Source organism: Primulina huaijiensis, unplaced genomic scaffold (assembly GCF_012295235.1).
Source record: "Primulina huaijiensis isolate GDHJ02 unplaced genomic scaffold, ASM1229523v2 scaffold14403, whole genome shotgun sequence".
NCBI classification, from domain to species: Eukaryota; Viridiplantae; Streptophyta; class Magnoliopsida; order Lamiales; family Gesneriaceae; genus Primulina; species Primulina huaijiensis.
In genome coordinates this window covers 247,387-267,898 of record NW_027342931.1, presented here as the reverse complement: position 1 = coordinate 267,898, position 20,512 = coordinate 247,387, and the positions used below count along the sequence as shown (strand labels likewise).

The 20,512-nt window shown below is 34.1% G+C and overlaps 3 protein-coding genes across 4 annotated transcripts; 2 read left to right on the top strand and 1 right to left on the bottom strand.

Moving 5' to 3' along the window:
* Positions 1–1,788: 1,788 nt before the first annotated feature.
* On the bottom strand, positions 1,789–5,007 carry LOC140965790 (heat shock cognate 70 kDa protein 2-like). Its single transcript, XM_073425972.1, has 2 exons — positions 4,677–5,007; positions 1,789–3,743 (listed from the first exon to the last, which is right to left on the bottom strand). Exons 1-2 carry the CDS (start codon positions 4,888–4,890, stop codon positions 2,011–2,013), a joined length of 1,947 nt encoding a protein of 648 aa, XP_073282073.1. The 5' UTR covers positions 4,891–5,007; the 3' UTR covers positions 1,789–2,010.
* A 2,642-nt stretch (positions 5,008–7,649) lies between these two features.
* On the top strand, positions 7,650–8,184 carry LOC140965809 (histone H4). Its single transcript, XM_073426007.1, has one exon. The coding sequence runs from the start codon at positions 7,705–7,707 to the stop codon at positions 8,014–8,016; it is 312 nt and encodes a 103-aa protein (XP_073282108.1). The 5' UTR covers positions 7,650–7,704; the 3' UTR covers positions 8,017–8,184.
* Positions 8,185–13,176: 4,992 nt separating this feature from the next.
* Positions 13,177–14,805, top strand: LOC140965794 (transcription factor bHLH143-like). 2 transcript variants are annotated; one of them, XM_073425979.1, is made up of 2 exons: positions 13,177–13,340; positions 13,383–14,805. In XM_073425979.1, the coding sequence occupies exons 1-2, from the start codon at positions 13,177–13,179 to the stop codon at positions 14,257–14,259; spliced, it is 1,041 nt and encodes a 346-aa protein (XP_073282080.1). In that variant the 3' UTR covers positions 14,260–14,805. The 2 variants fall into 2 exon arrangements, with proteins under 2 accessions (XP_073282080.1, XP_073282079.1); XM_073425978.1 differs by having other exon boundaries at positions 13,177–14,805.
* The last annotated feature ends 5,707 nt before the right edge of the window (positions 14,806–20,512 follow it).

The following is a 20,512-nucleotide window of genomic DNA, read 5'->3' as shown; positions in this document are numbered from 1 at the left end:
GCATATGGAGGGCAATTGTTTACATTTTTTGAAGAAATTGCAATGAAAAATCTCATCTCTTGGATAAGTAGGTTGGAAGTCAACTAGGGAAAGTTATCACTCGCCCTTTGGCAGCCAGCCACGTCCACCAAAAACCGATTTTTATCAACTTATTGATGATAAATTGTCGAGGATGGGAAAAATTTTATATTCAAGTTTCCGAAATTTTATTATATTTTTTTCCAACCAATCTCCAAAATAAAATGAAATAAATGATATTTTATAATTAGCAAAAACTTGTGTGAGACGGTCTCACGGGTTGTATTTTGTGAGACGGATCTTTATTTGGATTATCCATGAAAAAGTATTGCTTTTTATGCTAAGAGTATTACTTTTTATTGTGAATATTGGTAGGGTTGACCCGTCTCACATATTAAAATCCGTGAGACGGTCTCACATGAGACTCACTCTTTATAATTTTCAATTGTCTCGTGGTACTCCTAATCAACTCGTAAATTCGATGCATAAAAATTATCACACACGCTTGCTAATCTCAAATTATTCTTCAGAATATTTTTACAATATCGATTGGGTGGAAATTTCCTCTCATTTGGTTATGAGTAAAGAAAAGATACTTTTCATACGAACCCTGCAAATATTTGACATTTTCTGAGGTGTAATAAGATATAAAACATCAAATTTTGATGATATTGACATCAAGGGTTGAGAATTTGTGATAAAAAAAAATTGAAATGGGTTCGTTTTTAGTTATGATTAAACGATTGTTATTTTAACAAAAATTATAGATTATGATAACGTTCTATCTCAAATCTTTTAAATAATATAAAATCTCAAAAATCTTGTTTTGATTGCTATGTGATAATTATTACACCAATAAACATAGTTGAAGAGATATTGGCCTTTGCTACTTTAGTGGGATGGGGTCTACTTATGACGACCAAATTTTTAGCGCCAGTGTTTCCACGAGCACTTGGTTAACAATTGAAGTTAGTTGAAGCAACTGTAAGAATATAGAGAGGCTGGGAAGTGAAATTTGTAATAGCCTTCAAATCTGATAAAAATATAATCGTGGAAGGCTGACTCGAATTTTCTTGTTCTTTTCTGGGATTTTTCCGCCTTCGTTGATTGCAACTTTTGTGCTTGACTCAATGCTAATAACTTCACTGTCCACGGAAAAGCACATGCACCAACCAAAATAAAAAGGGAGATTTTTTTATGTCCACTCGTCCAAAGAAAATGCACAAAAAGCAACTTCGAGCTTCACATTTTATCGAAACTTTTGAATGAACTCTGCTTTTGAAAATATAACTTCAACATTTTAGATTTTCTGTATTATTTGCCAACTGCATTTAGCATCGACTTTGGTAAATCTTCAAGTAAGGCGTTTTTGGTGCAATCGAATTAATTTTCTTTATTTCGTTAATTAGCTATCCGATTTTTTAAACAAAAAACGAAGAATGATAAACCCACCAAAAGTATAATTTTTACTTTTTTTTATCAACTTAATTTAAAATGAATTTTTTTTAGCACACCGTTTCCGGCACTGCCGCAACCCGTAAGTCCAGTTGAGCGTTTTCTGACCACGGCACTTTGATAGCTTCCTTTGTCGCAAAGAATTCTTCTACTATCTATTCGTCAAATTTTAAAAATGATACGGATTGCTGTTTTCAAGTACTAAAAATTCTCTCCAAATTCAATTATACCAAAACTCAAAAAGAAAATTTCAAATTTGCATAGTGGTGTTGTCCAACTGAAAATTTGAGATACTCGGAGAAGATGATATCAGGCTTGTTGACGACAATTTCAAAGGTACTACTACTCGGCGACATCGAAGGCGGATACAGAGAGTTCAAATAGGCGATTACAAAAAGAGCACACCATGGATAGATGCTCTCCCACAAAGCATAATGATTTTAAAAGGAAAAAAACAATTGACTCCGCCAAAAATAAACCACAATAATGATGCAAAAAAGCTCTCATAATGCAAAGTTGGCACATGAGTAAGAATGTTTAGTCAACCTCCTCGATCTTAGGACCTGGGCCGCTGCTGCCAGAAGGAGCAGGGCCATCATCATCATCCATAGGCGCCTCTCCACCTGCACCTTGATACATCTTGGCAATTATAGGGTTGCAAATGCCCTCCAGCTCCTTCATCTTGTCCTCGAACTCGTCTGCTTCAGCAAGTTGGTTGTTTTCCAGCCACTGAATTGCTGAATCAATTGCATCCTCGATTTTCTTCTTATCAGCAGAAGGCAGCTTAGAGGCGATTTTCTCATCCTTGATGGTGTTCCTCATGTTGTAAGAATAGTTCTCGAGTGCATTCTTTGCTTCTACCTTCTTTTTGTGTTCCTCATCTTCAGACTTGTACTTCTCGGCTTCTTGAACCATCTTTTCAATTTCTTCCTTGGAAAGTCTACCCTTGTCGTTGGTGATGGTAATCTTATTCTTTTGACCTGTTGTTTTGTCCTCGGCTGATACATTCAAGATCCCATTGGCATCAATGTCGAAGCACACAGTGATCTGTGGGACTCCTCTGGGTGCAGGGGGGATTCCTGAAAGCTCAAATTTACCAAGTAAATTATTGTCCCTCGTCCGTGTTCTCTCTCCTTCAAAAACTTGGATCAGAACTCCAGGTTGGTTGTCCGAGTAGGTGGAGAAGACCTGTTCCTTCTTGGTGGGGATGGTGGTATTCCTAGGGATCAACACAGTCATGACACCTCCAGCAGTTTCCAGGCCGAGGGAAAGAGGGGTGACATCAAGAAGCAGAAGATCCTGCACCTTCTCATTACCCTCACCACTCAAGATGGCAGCTTGAACAGCGGCACCATAGGCAACAGCCTCGTCGGGGTTGATACTCTTGCAAAGTTCTTTGCCGTTAAAGAAATCTTGCAGCAGCTGCTGGACCTTTGGAATCCTAGTCGACCCACCAACAAGGACAACATCATGAATAGAGCTCTTGTCCATCTTCGCATCTCTCAGACACTTTTCAACCGGTTCCATACATTTCCTGAACAAATCCATGTTGAGCTCCTCAAATCTGGCTCGGGTAATGGTGGAGTAGAAGTCAATACCCTCATAGAGAGAATCTATCTCAATTGTGGTTTGTGCAGTGGATGAGAGAGTTCGCTTTGCTCTCTCACAGGCAGTTCTCAATCTTCTCAATGCTCGTGGGTTACCACTGATGTCTTTCTTGTTCTTCCTCTTGAATTCCTGGACAAAGTGATTCACCATTCTGTTATCAAAATCTTCACCTCCAAGGTGAGTGTCACCAGCAGTAGCTTTCACCTCAAATATACCCTCTTCAATGGTAAGAAGAGAAACATCAAAAGTTCCACCGCCAAGATCAAAAATCAAGACATTCTTCTCTCCAACACTGGTAGCCTTTTTGTCAAGACCATATGCAATAGCTGCAGCTGTGGGCTCGTTGATGATACGCAAAACATTGATACCAGCAATCACACCAGCATCTTTTGTTGCCTGACGCTGAGAGTCATTGAAGTACGCCGGAACAGTAACCACAGCATTCTTAACAGTGGAACCGAGGTATGCCTCAGCAATTTCCCTCATCTTAATCAAAACCATGGAAGAGATCTCCTCAGCAGCAAATTGTTTATCTTCACCCTTATAATTGACAACAATCATGGGCTTGTCACCTGGTCCAGCAACAACCTTGAAGGGCCACAACTTGATGTCACTCTGCACTGGAGCATCAGAAAATCTCCTGCCAATCAACCTCTTTGCATCTGCAAAAAAGAAAAGCAAGAGCATTTCCTTCATCAAAATGAAACTTCAATTGACATATCTTATTCAACAGAAAATAGAATAGCAATTAGACACAACCCGGTGTAAAAAATACCAATTACTATACCATCTAAACAAGTATAAAGAAAGCATTATTTTAAAGCTTGCAGGTGCATGAAACCAACATTAACATTGAAAGTACAAACCACAGTAAAATGGAATAAAACACAGAAGACCAAAGAGTATAGTGCAAATATCAACATAACCTGTCCTTAAGAAGGTGGGAAACAAAAAGCGTCGGATGGAAATGGTTGATGAGGCTATTGTAATACAAACAACCACACTTAGAACCTAAATTTAATATTCATATATTGTCACCATCTGCAGACAACTCATTCAACCACAATCCTCCGGCCAATGCTCCTAATATTAAGGTTCAAACTACAACTGATCGTAACCAGAATAAAGTACTTTGTATCCATTTAATTTAAAAACATAATCATATATTACTTGGGTGAGATCAACACGTTAATACATACACGAGCTAGAACAAACCTACAACACAATGGATCTAGTTTCGGCAAGCAAAACTAGGACTTTATCAAGGTTGGTAATTGATTATCATAAACTACTGGAAGAAATTTACCAAAAATATAACCTACAACAAATCCTGAAGTCTAATCGTATATATTTTAACTCAGCAATGGAAATTTAGCTCAAATAAAACTATAATCAACGTAAAATAGATAAAGAGGCAGCCGACCACAATATTAATTTTAAAACCAATCCGGGTCGCGCATTAAGAGACTAAGCATATCCAACAAAGAAACACTGACATCGAGAATCAACGTGAGAAATCAGATCTGCTAAAATATCCATTGAAACACAGAACATTTTCAAGAAAAGAAGATCAACAGTTTTAAAACAGATCTTACCGAAAACAGTATTAATCGGATTCATTGCAACCTGATTCTTGGCAGCATCACCGATGAGCCTCTCAGTTTCAGTGAAACCAACATAAGAAGGCGTCGTCCGGTTACCCTGATCGTTCGCAATGATTTCAACGCGGTCGTGTTGCCAAACGCCAACGCATGAATACGTCGTTCCAAGATCGATTCCGATCGCCGGACCCTCTCCTTTCCCTGCCATTGCAGCTTCTCGCTTTTCTAGATCTGAATAAATTCACCCCAATAAAAAATCGCGAACTAATAAAAGACAAGCACAAAATCGCCGTCCGTTTAAATTAGGGTTACTTCTGTGAGTACCTCTATTTATACGAGATGCTAAGCATTTCCGCCTTCCAGAATGTTCGAAAAACCTAATGAATCATTCGTAGCCGTTAGATTGTTGCGGAAAATATTTAATGGTGCGAGATTCTTTTCATTTTTCCCTGTAGTGTGAATACATTGACCCACGTGAGTTTGAACACTACGATACACTAATGTGTATGCTCTAATATTACAACTTTTAGTTATTGTTATATTATTTTTATCACCACAAAAAAAAAAATTTGCTTATAAAATAAATATAAAAAATAATGTTAGTTTATATTTTCTCTTATAATACTTTTACTTTTACTTTTATAAATAAACATTACCTGATCTGACTAAATAAATAAATAAATATATATACATATATATATCAAAAATTCTTCCGCAAAATAAAAGCATTAAAAAATTTTCATATTTTCTTTTGACAATCAAAAATATTATCTATAATTATATATATATTGTAAAGTGAACATGAATTGTGCATGCAGAGTGTTGATATCTCCAGTGTTTGATTGAGAAAAACATTCTGATTAATTACATCTTATTACGTATATCACGTGAGAGGATATTTTTTTATTTTATTGCAAGATAAAAATGAAAAGTAAGTTCTAAATGATGCAATTTGTAGGATTTCCACAAAATAAGACAAATACCAAAAGTTTTTACTTTAAACAATAGTTTAGTTCATTTGATATGATAAGTAAATTATATGTAATAAGAATGATTACATAATAAAATATGAAGATAAATAACATGTTGTGATAAACTATACGATGTTTGTTATGATTTTAAATAGTTTGATTATTTTTCTTAATTTTATTATATTTCTAAAATGATCTAATCGTATATTAATCAGTAATATATTCTTAAAATGATTGAATAAATAATTAACATTTTTAGAATTATTTTATTTTAAAAAATAATATATAACATTAAAAATATTATATTAATTATTAAATTTTCACTAATTTCAATTTTTGAAAACAACTAAAAATCAATTAATATTATAGAAAATAATTAAAATTTAATATTAACATAAATATACATTTATTGTGATAATTAAAATAGTTATAAAATTTTGAATGTTAAATAATGGTCAGTAACAATTATAATATTACAGTTAAAATAATAGAATACTAATAATTAGACTATGATTGATAATAATTAAATTAGTTATAATGTTAGTCATATTATAAATAATATTTAATTATTAATAAAATTGTTTGATTTATATTTACTTTAAATTTTAAGGTTTAAAAAAAATTAAATTAATTAAACATCATTCTTTCTCTTCTTAAAAAAATCGTATAATCATTAATATGAGGATAATAATACCTACACCGCGGACTGAACGAATTTATCATAATTTTAATAATGCATACTAAACACATGATAAATGAAATATTAAAAATTAATCGGTCATTATCATTTACATCAAACAATGTCTACATTTACACACAAAATTAATACCACGCAGCTCGTATAAATTTAAAAAGTATAAATAAAAATCGATAAATCAGACTCAAGGATATGTATTTAATATAATGTTATTTATATTTATATAATAATTAATATAATTATAATTGAAAATTTCTTTTATTTAATTTTAAATATAAAGGAGCTGCTCCCTATTGAAAGGAACCCCCTCCCACTCCTTTCGTTTTGTTGAGTGCTCTTATACTTTGAGAGCATGATTTACCATTTTCATATTTATTTCTTCGTTCAAAGAATCTATAAAACCTCGTTATAAAATAACCAACACAATAAATTGTTTCCCTAAAATTAGGAAAACGTAACCGGATATGTCAGTATTATCAAAATTTTTCTTAATTTGATTAGCCGAGTCGACTCGTTTTTGTGAATATTAAAAAGTTGTTTGAATTTTAAAGTGTTATGGTTAAAAGCATTTTTTTATTTAAAAAAACTGCTTTTATAATTGGCTATGTGTTTGGATGATTTTTTTAGCACTTTTTTAAAAAAATTAATTAAGCTGCAATTAATTATGAATTTAAAAAATAATTTGTTTAAGTATATTTATCAAACACAAAAACAAATTTAACAATCAGTCACTCAGGCATCACAAGCTTTTGTGTATTTAAATAATTGAAAAGTCTAAAATTTATAAAAGTAAAATTTATTATTATTTTTGCTTAAACCAATGAATAATTTTTCTTTAAATCCAGTAAGATCGGATATTTATCTCATAAAATTTATTAATGAGATCGTTTCATAATTTTTTTTATGTATTTTAAAAAAATTATAAAACCGTGTTGATTCAATTCGATTTGATTTTTTTTTAAATCTTGAATCAAAATTTTTTTTTATTTGATTAACTAAAAACAAATTTAAATCATCGTTAACTAAAAACAAATTCAAACCAACAGTTTGATTTGGTTTGCTAACAGTGCATTTAATTTAACAAAATTTAAATAAAAATCGTCTCACGACAAAACCACTATCCGGGACAAAAACAAATAGATCCATTGATCAAATAAATAAAATCGACGGTCCATGAAGGATAGAATGAAAAAACGCGGATCACAACTTCAACCGTCGATTCAAGGCGTATCCAACGCACGTCGCACCTTTAAGGAATTTGGACCCTCCACCTCTATATAAGCTCGTTCTCACCTCCAAGTGCACAAGTTCACAGGGTTTCTCAGATAACCATTTGAATAGTAAATTTGCAAAAATGTCAGGTCGTGGCAAGGGGGGCAAGGGTCTGGGAAAGGGCGGAGCAAAACGGCATCGTAAGGTGCTGAGAGATAACATCCAGGGCATCACCAAGCCGGCGATTCGCCGACTGGCCCGTAGAGGCGGCGTTAAGCGTATCAGTGGGCTTATCTACGAGGAGACGCGTGGAGTCCTCAAGATCTTCTTGGAGAATGTCATTCGCGACGCTGTGACCTACACCGAGCACGCTCGCAGGAAGACCGTCACCGCCATGGATGTTGTTTATGCTTTGAAGAGGCAGGGCCGTACCTTGTATGGATTCGGTGGTTAAGGACCTCCGGTTAGGAAATTTGTGTTAAGGCTATTTTTCGATAGGGTTGGGATTTTATCAACATGTGCAGAATTAAAATGGTTACCTATTGGAATAGTGTTTCGTTAGTGGTGAAAGTGTTTGTATCGGAAAATCTTCGTTTTGTGTAATGAAATGAAATTCTTAATCTCTCTGTTATATATTGAATGCGTTCAGATTGACCTACATATACTTATTTTAGATATAATCAGCTTTTCTAGATAGATCGACGATCAGGTTCTTTATTGTGTGTTTCGAAATCCTAGATAAGGAATTACAGTACTCGATCTACAAATGAGCTTGGGGTGGTCCTTAAATCAACTGGTCAAGTTAAGGCGGCAAACGATGAGTGCGAGGCAAGCTGAGGTTAGTTAAACTATGGCCCATTTTCCATTCCCAACTCTATGAATTGTCTTGAAGTCATACGATCCACTTTTTTATTTTTGACATCAATAACCATATGTTTCTACCGTAATTGATATATTTATCTTGTTTTATTTATTTTACTAGAATCAGAGCTGCAGTAGTAATCTAATGTAATTGGGTAATCAGTATATTAGTTATTCATCTGGGTTTTGTGTTCGGGATGTGTTATGGCTTTGTGGCCGAACCAAGTAAATCTGTGTGCATGTTTTCATTATTTTGCTACCTTCAAATTCAACAAAAACCTTGCAGAATGAATTTGCTTCCGAGTTCTAATCGATTGAGTGTATGCTTTCGTATGTAGTTGATTGCTTGATGAATTGAGGAGTTAGTCTATTGGGCTCATGAAGATGTTCTGTTTTTCTGATGATTATGTTTGGTTTTCCTACAGATTTTGGTCTCTGTGAAGATATTACTTGTTTATTAGAAGGTTGTTACTCAGTTTACTTGAGGTACAAATTGCGCAAATCCAAGATACTCAAATTGACCTGGGTCTGGTTTCTTTGGGCCCTGTTCAAGCCCATACGGGTATCAGTTCAGAACACTATTTATAGTGATGCCAAACTATGGTATCATTAGGGTATGTAAACAAATTAAGCTGACCCTGAGTTATTCAGAGTTTGATTCGACAAAAATCTCGTTCGAGCTGAGCTCGATATTTTTATTTTGCTGAGTTTGAGTTTTGGGATGTTCGACTCGTAAGCTTGAGCTCGGCTAATTTTTTGGGTCAGCATCGTTTTAAATATCGGTTGAATTAACCAAAAAAAATCTTTAAATTCACTTAAAGAATATTGTTACAATAATCCATTTATATATATAAATACTAATATTGCTTAAACAATATATATTATTGTAATTCATGGTTTTAATAAAAAATTATGAAACCATATAATTATAAGGAAGTGAAGAGTTGGATCATGAGCGTTCTTGTTTCGCTTTTTCCCGTGAAATCCAAAAATCTTGGAAAAATTTATCCATCCCAGCTGTGAGTACGAATGGATATATTTGAAGTACTCGTCAAATGTAATTTCCTCAAACAATAAGCCCTTTTTACGGTGCATTAATGACACGTCGTTTGATGCATATTTTATTTGTTTTGTATGTAATTTCATAAATTCCAGGTGTTGTAATCGTTACTTCAAAGCTAATGTTTTTGGATAACATGCAATTATATACGAGCATGTCTATAGTAAGATAGTCTCATGAATTTTTATCTGTGAGACGGGTTAATTCTACTGATATTCACAATAAAAGTAATATTTTTAGCATAAAAATTAATATTTTTTCATAGATGACCTAAATAAGATATCTGTTTACCAAAATATGATTCGTAAGACTGTCTCACACAAGTTTTTGTCATTATATAAATGTTTTCGGGATTAGACATCACAATGTTATGGTATAAATTTTTTTAATTAGTTTTATATATACAACTAAGTAACATGTTATATAAGTTCAAATGTATCAATACTGTTTATCGATAAATTTTGTATTTTTATAAAGAGAGAAAAAATTTGAATTTAAGTTGATATTTCATTCCCACACCACTAAAGTCCTTAACCTCCACGGCCACGCCCTCGCGTGCATATTATTAATGTTACGTACGCCAAATACGTTCCAGCGTGGGATAATGGCACTGGCGGAGGCGGGCACACAATTGGCCCCAATATGCATTATTATAAAATTATTGCAGAATTCATGTACGCATCTTAAAGAATCGTCACATTCCTTTAAAATGTTTTAAAAAATTTCTATTGAAAAACACTATTATTTTTTTAATACAATTGTACGCATATTTAGCACCACGGCCGAAATAAGAACAGAAGGCCGTCTTTAATTTCATGGTCACAGTCTCGTAACATGATAGTGTCGGGAAAAAGGGGTCTAAATCTTATCAATATAATAACATGAAATGTCTGATTACAAAAAATCATATAAATTATTTTGTGGTTGCTTGTACACTTACAAAATCGACCAATTCTATATTGTAAAATCTTTATTGGTGAGACGGTCAACCATGTTCATATATACAATAAAATAAAAAGTAATATTTTTGATATAAAAAATAATATTTTTTCATGAACGACTCAAATAGAATATATGTTACACAAAATTGACTCGTGAGACATTCTTTTAATATATATTGTTGTTGGACCATAAAATTAGATGCAAAATGTTTAAATTATAACATTAAAAGAGAAAACGAAAAAGGAAAAAGGAAAAAGAAAAGGGAAATGTGATCATATATGGTGTATGGATTTTATGATTAATAGTTTGAATGGTCAAGGTATGAATTATTTGTAAGCATAGGATGCTTAATCTTGATGACCATTTATTTGCTTTATCAATGGAGGAGTGAAATGAGTATTTTTTTCTCTTTTTCTTCCCCTAAAAATTATATTATACAAACATTTTTATATTAAATTTTAATATCAAAGTTTAACTATGCATATAATAATTTTTATATGATATTTGATTAAATCAGGGCTATTTTTTTTCTCTGTGTGGTTTATGTTTTAATTTAAAATATTTTTTTTGACGGGAAAAATTTAATTTAAAATATTAAAAGCATAAGTTTTTAGTTATCATATATTATAAAATAAAAAAGGGGGAACACATATGGATGATACAACCACCGGCGGGTCCACCAAACTACACCAAGCACGGCACACGAAGCCAACCAGCGCATGATTGTCCACACGTTTGCCCCAATAGCACATTTATTGAATTCGAACTAATAATTCATTTCATTTCGGAGTTTTGTATATATAAGTGTAGTATATTTATGTATTCAAGCTCGCGGATACTCTGTCTTCTTCATTCGTTCGCTCCAATTTGTTCCCACTCAGAAAGATCTGTGCTTGAAGTGAAGTTGTCGAGGATCTCGATCTTGGTTTTTTTTTTTTTAATCTGGGTTCATTTGTTTTGGTATTTTGAAGGCTAGAAGTATTTCTGGGTGCTGAGATTTCGGTAATTCTGGTACTGTATTAGAATCTTTAGTCTTTCTTTTCATTTGTTTCTGCTGGAGAGTTTTGTCTTTACTGTGAAATGTTTTCTTGACGTTTCTTGCTAAAAATTAGCGAGTGGGATGAAATAATCTGATGTTTAGTTGCTCTTTTTATCTTTGTTCGGGACTAGGAATCCTTGCTTTATACAATATTTTTTTATAGATTGTGCTTTTGTGGGGATTTGAGATGGGCAAAGCAGAATCCATGGGAAATTTTGAATTTTTAGAAAAATTACTTATAAATTCAATGATCAGTTTAAGTTTTCTTATTAATATGATTGGTTGATTGATGAATCTTCCTTGTGGTTAACTTAAAGAGAGATGATGTTTTGCTTGCTTGTGGTTTTTGGTGCACTATAAATGGAGAAAAGCAAATTATATATTACACTATGTTGCATCATACGGGTATAGTATCGAAATACGATAAATTTTGAAAATATAAAACACGATGTGGTATTGAATCCAATATATACAATGTGCATCTCTCGTGTAAGCAAAAAATATTCAGAGGAGTGATTTAAGAAGAAGCAAGGCAAAAAATTGGCCAGGAAACGCAGGACGGCGGCAAAGGGAAGTGAGTGGCGATGGTGTTAGAAATTTTATTCGTTTCAATTTAACCCCTAAAACTATTTTACAATTTAGCCCAGACATATTCAGAAAACGTATTCTGTCCGTGTCAATGACGTATCTGACACGCGTATGGGCCTGTCGTAACAGTGTTCTTGTCCGATACTTAGGGAAAAAAGGAGTATACGTGATACATAGATCTTACATCTAATACACAGAAGCTTTGCGTGCCTCTTCTAGCTTTTATTTCCTTTCGAGTCTCGAATTGTAACCATATTATACTTAATATTTGAATGCGATATATAATATGGTTCTGAACGTAATGTAAATGTAAACTTTGGCAGGGGATCTCTTGTTCAATGAGATTGGCCTCAAATCACGGCAAACATAGTATGCGGTGGTATAGTCTTTTAATCGATGTGTTCCTTAGAGTATCTCCTTGAACTTGTACTGCCGAGTTATTCTGTAAAATCTAATCAATCAAGTAGACGGTATTCTTTACTCACTGATCCGCGATTTATCTTGGAAATATCTCTCTACTCCCATGGGGGGGTCTCGTTTTATCGTCATTCCTTGTTATGTATTCCTTATAAGCTGAATGTTTCTGCTATACCTCTAAAGTAATTACCCTTTCGATAAATTCTGGTTTTGGATTTACTTCTATATTGAGTGAACGGGCTGGGAATAAGTAGTTATGGTGTGCCAAGCTGCTAGTCAGACAAGATTTCGGGCATTGAAACACGAGAATGGAATTTCTGGATGTGCCACCATTATAGTTAGAATTATAGCATGCTTTCAACCTCTCCAAGATTGTCAGGTTTGATGATATATAAATTCCTACACTCCGAAATTCAATTTATTTTGTAATATGTTTCAAGAATCAGTAACAGTGAGTTTCTTTGTCATATTGCAGGCTGAGTATTTCCGCCAATTGCTAAAACCTGTTACGTAGACTGATTTCTTTCATATGCATTCAAATTTCTTTTTATATCGTGTCTCTTCTTTCGCTCTAAGACACGACGAGCTATCAGTTTCACATTGGCGTCATTAAACTGGTACGTCTGTGTCTCTGTATCTTCAGGGACTTTTACATTTATTCATTTGATTGATGCTTCTTATAACTGTAGTTTCATTACCAGGCTTCTATGGATAAGGACTCTGGATCTTGGTCTCTTTATAATAAGTTGGGTTCTTCATATGATATCGGCGTGCCAAATACCGAGCCTGCTCGCAGGAAACTTTATTCTGTCGAGCATCCTACGTTGAGAACCGGCCCCTCATTTCCATCTTCTGAAATGCAACAGTTGAAAACCGGCCCCTCATTTCCATCTTCTGAAATGCAACAGTTGAAGGCAAGCGAACTAAATGGCTCTCATGCACCTAACTCATTTCACCTCTGGCATCAATTACATCCAAGCTTTACTCCCCTATTATATTCTGCATCCAGAGAGAAGTTTCTTTCAGGCACCATTCATTTCGGACCAAAAAGAAGCCCAAAAAATTTTGCTCCACCTCCTCAGAAGAAATTTCTTGTATTTGATCGATCTGCTGATAAAACTACCTTGGTATATAGTTCAACGATGGAGAATCCCATTCAATATGGTGCTTGTTTGGTTCCCAAGCCTCCTCCCTCTACGTATAACAATCAAATCGAGGAAGAACCCATGAAAATTTTCAATCCTGTGAATCCCATTATGAATGATGAACGAATAGAAAATCACCCACAAGATGATATGGATCAAGAAATTCGTGAAGACACAGAGGAATTAATTGCTTTGCTGTGTTCAGATAGCAACAGCGATTATTTGAAGGATGATGAAGAAATGAGCACAGGTCGTTCACCTAGTACAATGACCGACAATCAAATGGGTGAAGAATCAGGTGAAGAGGCTGACAGTTTTACTGGGCCAAGGAAAAGGCAGAAGCTTTTGGATGGAAGATATGATTTACCATTTCTAAAGCACACTTGCGGCTCTCTAAAAACCCATGAATGCACTACTTTGGATGATGAAACAGAGTCCAGTTGTAGAGATAACCTTAATCCAGAAGAATTGGGTTCCTTGTCTAGCAACAAAAGGAAAGAGAGAATACAGGAGACACTGAGCATGCTGCAGAGCATATTCCCAAATTTAGAAGATAACAATCCAGTTGCCTTTATTGATAAAACAATTCAATGCCTGAGATCGTTGAAGGTTGAAGCCAAGGCCTTAGGACTCGATTCTGGTTGAATTTCTTTATCCCTTGCCTCACTAAGGACTAATAAGCATATGAGTGTTTGACTTACCTGTAAAAAGGTTGAATCTTTTAAATAATGTGGATTATAATCTTTAAGCCTCTCCTGCAAGGATCGAAATGGAGCATACAGACTTTGTTTTCTAGTTTTCTATGAACGTCTCTGTCCTACCTACAGAGAGACTAGAAACATGCTTATTACAGAGTAAAATTACATATTCCTTTTGGAAGAATGAAAAGACTTCTTCATTTGGTAGGACCTCTCAATATGGAGCATGCATTCGCATTGCGTGCGTCGTACATCCTAAAGCTTGTTTGGCTTCTTGCAACTCCACTTTCCGTGGCTTGAATTGGCTCGCCTGTCAAAGCTTCTGTCTCATTGCATGGAGGATATGTTAATGGTTGTCTATTCTTGTTCTTTTTATTATAGCTGGCATGGTTTTCAGATATATGTATATGTATGCAATCAGATGATTGAACATAATGCTGTATCGATTAGTTTTTCTGAGTTGCTCGAATGTTGACTTATCTTGCGTGCGTTATATTTAGTGTGTGACAGTTAGATTCTCATTCTCCGTTTCAACTTCATTGTTTGTTATGCTGCTCCTGTTATGTCCAAATCGTGTGGGGCGAGGGATATATTGATACAAACTACTCGGTTTAAGGGCTTTGAGTCGATTCAAATATTTTACGTTCTGTATTTTAATTATCGGACTCAAACTGAATTTGAAGATATACAAATGTTTTTTGTGCCAGATTTGAGTTTGGATCAATGCGTTTGATTAGTCTACTGAGTTTTAATATCTTAACTAATATTTGATAAATATAAAACTTACAAAGCTCACATGTAATCATGGACCAATCTGAATTCAAGTCTTTGTTTAAAATAATTAATCAATACATCAGACTAATAGTAATAGCTTAACAAAATAATTAAGACCCAAATGTTGATTTGAAAATATATGAAAACATGTTTGAGATTGATGTCAAATATGAATTGAAAAACGTTCCAGCCTGCTTTGATCTCTCTGAACAAATACCAAACAATTTTATGTCTCCATTAACAGTTAGTAGAAGCCAAAGGGAGCAGGAGCTGGATTTCCAAAGCATGCAAGATTAGAACATCAATAACTACAATAAACAGGACAGTGAAACCTAGAATGAATACATGTACATGAGAAATCGAATTTATAGAATCAAAAATTGATTAACTATTTCGAGCCAAGAGGACTAGTCCCACCTTCTAAAGTTTAAGAGAAATCATCTAAATCTTCATTAAAAGTTGGGTGATGAATGATTAGATCTAACTTGTTTCCTTTGCAGCTGCATGGTACATGTCCAAATCGGCATCAAGATCTTGTGCAGAAATTCTCGTACCACCTCCTCTACCACGAGCACTGCCCGGAATTTGTCCTCTCATACCACCTCTTCCTCGAACTCGATCATTCCTATCCCACAAAGTTCACAGGAAAAAGAATCCTCAGATTAGAGTGATGCTGCTTTCAGAAAGGAGCATAAAGTCTAGAGTTCTTGTTAAACAGAGATGATAGAACCTTGTTCCATTCTGTGTGCATCTATCCAATGGAAAGAACAGTGTATAACAGAACATCAAGTATAGGGACCTGAAAAACAATTCCTTTGAAAGAAAAATGATCACAACACTAGTTGAGATTTGAATAAAGTGACATTGTAAACTTTACTTGAGCAGTTTTCCATCATGTCATTTTTATTGATTAATCAATTTAATCACTCATTTTGTTTCTTTACTAATTATTATCTTTTAATGTTTCTGATCTTCCAAATCTGTCATAGTGAACTGCACAACTTTTCAGCTCACCCACCTACTGCTCCTGCATATTATGGCATATAGGGTGAGTCAAAATCTACAACTTTCACAATAAAAAAAAGGTTGACGGGAATCTAAAAAAAGTAATAAATTATTTTATCTCACCTTTTTTGAACAAAATATTGATGTAATACAAGTTCAGCTGTTGTCAAGTGTCAACTATCATGGAAAATAAAGAGTTTTCTCCTTTGATTGTGTACACATACAATTGTAGTTCTTCTCGTTACTTGGAAACTAAGCACAGAGACTTTTCTTTAGGCCGTTTTTGATGGAATGATTTCGTGTTAGATTTCAAATCCTTGGTGTAAATCTACTCACACTGATGGGTAATCTCCAAATCCATGGAGATCAAATCCCTCAACTTTAACCCAAATAAGACAGATACAATCTTCAATTATAAGAGTAATATCGAATCTTCAATTATAAGAGTAATCTTCAATTATAATAAGCTTGATAGAATACCACCTTTCTGTTTGGACTTTTTTTAAGAGCAAACAACCTTACATCAGTGCCCTGGTTTAAATTGATGTAGCAGCACGGACAATCAATTTCATTAATGTGGTTCATGATCACACCAGATAAAGGTGCATGGCATCAGTGTGATCCAGCCAGGGCATCGCCAATTTTTTTAATACACTAATTTCTTTTTCTTTTTATTTATTTTAATATATATATATATATTGTTACTTATAATTTGAAAGGGCTGTTTTGTGAAAAAAAAAAGTTATATATGTTGTGAAAAAATAAAAATTTATGGTAAAAAGTAAAAATCTCAAACTCTCAAAATTATCACACTACACACTTTATAATATTTTTCTCTCAACTCAATTGTGATTTTCTTCACAAATGAGAGATCTATTTATAGAAAATTTTTACAAATAATCCAAAAATAAAATACATCATTACCTACATCATCACACACTAATTTTCAATATTCAACACCTAATTTTACCTAATTTTCAACATTCAACATTCACATTTTCAACACAAATATTTAACACATTTTTAAATAATTTTTCAACACTCCCCCTTGTGATGATGATCATAATGATTGTATACATTACGTGTTTTTATACTGCCTCGTTAAAAACCTTACTAGGAAAAACCCATTGGGATAAAAACCATAGTAAGGGAAAAAGAGTGCAGTCACGTAAACTCCCCCTCATGTTGACACGAACAATTCTTCACAAATTTCGTAGATTGCGCATCCCAATATTATATATGTGCTTTCTGAATATTGTCGTAGGAAGTGCCTTTGTGAAGAGATCTGATGAGTTTTCACTTGATTGAATGTGACGAACATCAATACATTTATTCTTCTCAAGCTCCTTGGTGAATGCGAAGAACTTAGGAGGAATATGTTTAGTTCTGTCGCTTTTTATGTATCCTTCTTTCATTTGAGCAACACATGCAGCATTATCTTCATATAGTATCACAGGCTTCTCGTCGAATGATAATCCGCATGAGATTTGGATATGTTGAGTCATTGATTTTAACCACACACATTCACGGCTTGCTTCATGTAGTGCAATAATCTCGGCATGATTTGATGAAGTTGTTACAAGTGTTTGTTTCTGTGAACGCCAAGAAATTGCAGTGCCTCCACGAGTAAATACATATCCAGTTTGAGAACGTGCTTTGTGTGGATCAGATAAGTATCCAGCATCGGCATAACCAATTATACTTGGATTAGCATCTTTTGAATACAAAAGTCCCAAGTCTGTCGTTCCTCGTAGATAACGGAATATATGTTTAATTCCGTTCCAATGTCTCTTTGTTGGATATGTGCTAAATCTTGCCAATAAATTTACGGCAAAAGATATATCAGGCCTTGTACAATTTGTAAGATACATAAGGGCACCGATAGCACTTAGATATGGTACTTCTGGACCAAGAATATCTTCATCATCTTCACATGGACGGAATGGATCCTTTTCTATGTTTAATGATCTAACAACCATTGGAGTACTTAAAGGATTTGATTTGTCCATATTAAAACGTTTAAGGATCTTTTCTGTATAATTTGTCTGGTGAACAAATATTCCACATTCTTTTTGTTCAATTTGTAAACCCAGACAATACTTGGTTTTTCCAAGATCCTTCATTTCAAATTCTTCTTTCAAGTATGACACAACTTCTTGAATTTCCTTATTTGTTCCAATGATGTTTAAATCATCAACATATACAGCAATAATTACGCATCCGGATGTTGTTTTCTTAATGAAAACACAAGGGCATATTGAATTATTTACATATCCCTTTTTCATCAAGTGATCACTTAGCCTATTATACCACATTCTGCCGGATTGCTTCAACCCATATAATGATCTTAGTAATTTCACAGAATAACATTCTCTGGGTTTTGAACTTTGTGCTTCAGGCATCTTAAATCCTTCAGGGATTTTCATATATATATTACTATCAAGTGATCCATATAAGTAGGCTGTAACAACATCCATAAGACGCATTTCTAAATTTTCAGATACTGCCAAGCTAATCAAATACCGAAACGTAATTGCATCCATCACAGGAGAATACGTTTCTTCATAATCAATTCCAGGCCTTTGAGAAAAACCTTGTGCAACAAGTCGAGCTTTATATCTTACTATTTCATTTTTCTCATTTCGCTTTCGAATAAAAACCCATTTGTATCCAACAGGTTTTACACCTTCAGGTGTAAGGACTATAGGTCCAAAAACATTACGTTTATTTAGCGAATCCAATTCAACCTGGATGGCATCTTTCCATTTTATCCAATCCTGCCGATTTTTACATTCACCAAAAGATTTTGGTTCATGATCTTCATTATCATTTATGATGTCGATTGCCACATTATAAGAAAATATATCATCAATTTCTTCTATATCTTTTCGGTTCCATATTTTTCCAGTATTAATATAATTGATAGAGATTTCATGATTCTCGTCAGTTTGTGGTTCTGACAAAACATTTTCATCATCATGTGTTTCTTCAGGAACATCATTCTCTATTTTGTGATCATTATGTGTTTCTTCAGGAACATCATTCTCTATTTTGTGATCATTGTGTTTCTCTATGAATTTTCTTTTTCGAGGATTTTTATCCTTGGAACCAACTGGCCTTCCACGCTTCAGGCGTTTAATGACATCATGACTATCTTCAATTTGTTTCTTCGGAATTTCAATTCGAGCAGGGGCATTTGCAGCATGTATATATGATTTAGTTACCCCTTTTGTGTCTGCAAATGCATCTGGTATTTGATTTGCTATTCTTTGCAAGTGCACAATTTGCTGTACATCTTTTTCACATTGTTTTGTTCTTGGATCCAGATGTAACAATGATGATACATACCATGTAATTTCTTTTTCGGTATGTTTCTGTTCTCCCCCTAACATTGGGAAGATTTCCTCATTAAAATGACAATCAGCAAAACGTGCTGTGAACACGTCGCCTGTCTGTGGTTCAAGATATCGAATGATCGATGGACTATCATAACCAATATAAATTCCAATCTTTCTTTGAGGTCCCATTTTCTTTCGTTGAGGTGGTGCAATAGGCACATACACCATACATCCAAAAATTCTCAGATGAGAAATGTCTGGTTCTTTACCAAATGCAAGCTGCAATGGGGAGTATTTATGATATGCACTTGGTCTGATGCGAATTAATGAAGCAGCATGTAAAATTGCATGTCCCCATATAGAAATAGGGAGCTTTGTTTTCATAATCATTGGTCTAGCAATCATTTGCAGACGTTTAATCAATGATTCAGCCAATCCATTTTGAGTATGTACATGAGCAACAGGATGCTCAACAATGATTCCCATAGACATACAATAATCATTGAAAGTCTGGGAAGTAAATTCACCAGCATTATCAAGTCTAATTTTCTTGATTGTATAATCGGGAAATTGATTCCTCAATTTTATTATTTGAGCAAGTAATCTTGCAAATGCAACATTTCGAGTTGACAATAAACATACATGTGACCATCTGCTGGAGGCATCAATCAATACCATAAAGTATCTGAATGGTCCACATGGTGGATGGATTGGTCCACAAATATCACCCTGAATACGTTCAAGAAACATTGGTGATTCAGTTTGGATTTTGGCTGGTGATGGTCTTATAATAAGTTTTCCAAGAGAACATGCTTTACATTGAAACTTATTATTCTGAAAGATCTTCTGGTCTTTCAATGGATGACCATGTGTATTTTCTATAATTCTTCGCATCATTGTTGAACCAGGATGTCCTAATCGATCATGCCAATTGGTTAATATTGAAGAATTATCAATTACCATGTTTGATTCAATGGGACGTATATGTGTATAATGCAATCCAGTAGGGAGCATTGGTAGTTTTTCAATCACATATTTCTTTCCTGATTTATATGTGGTAAGACACATATATTTCTCATTCCC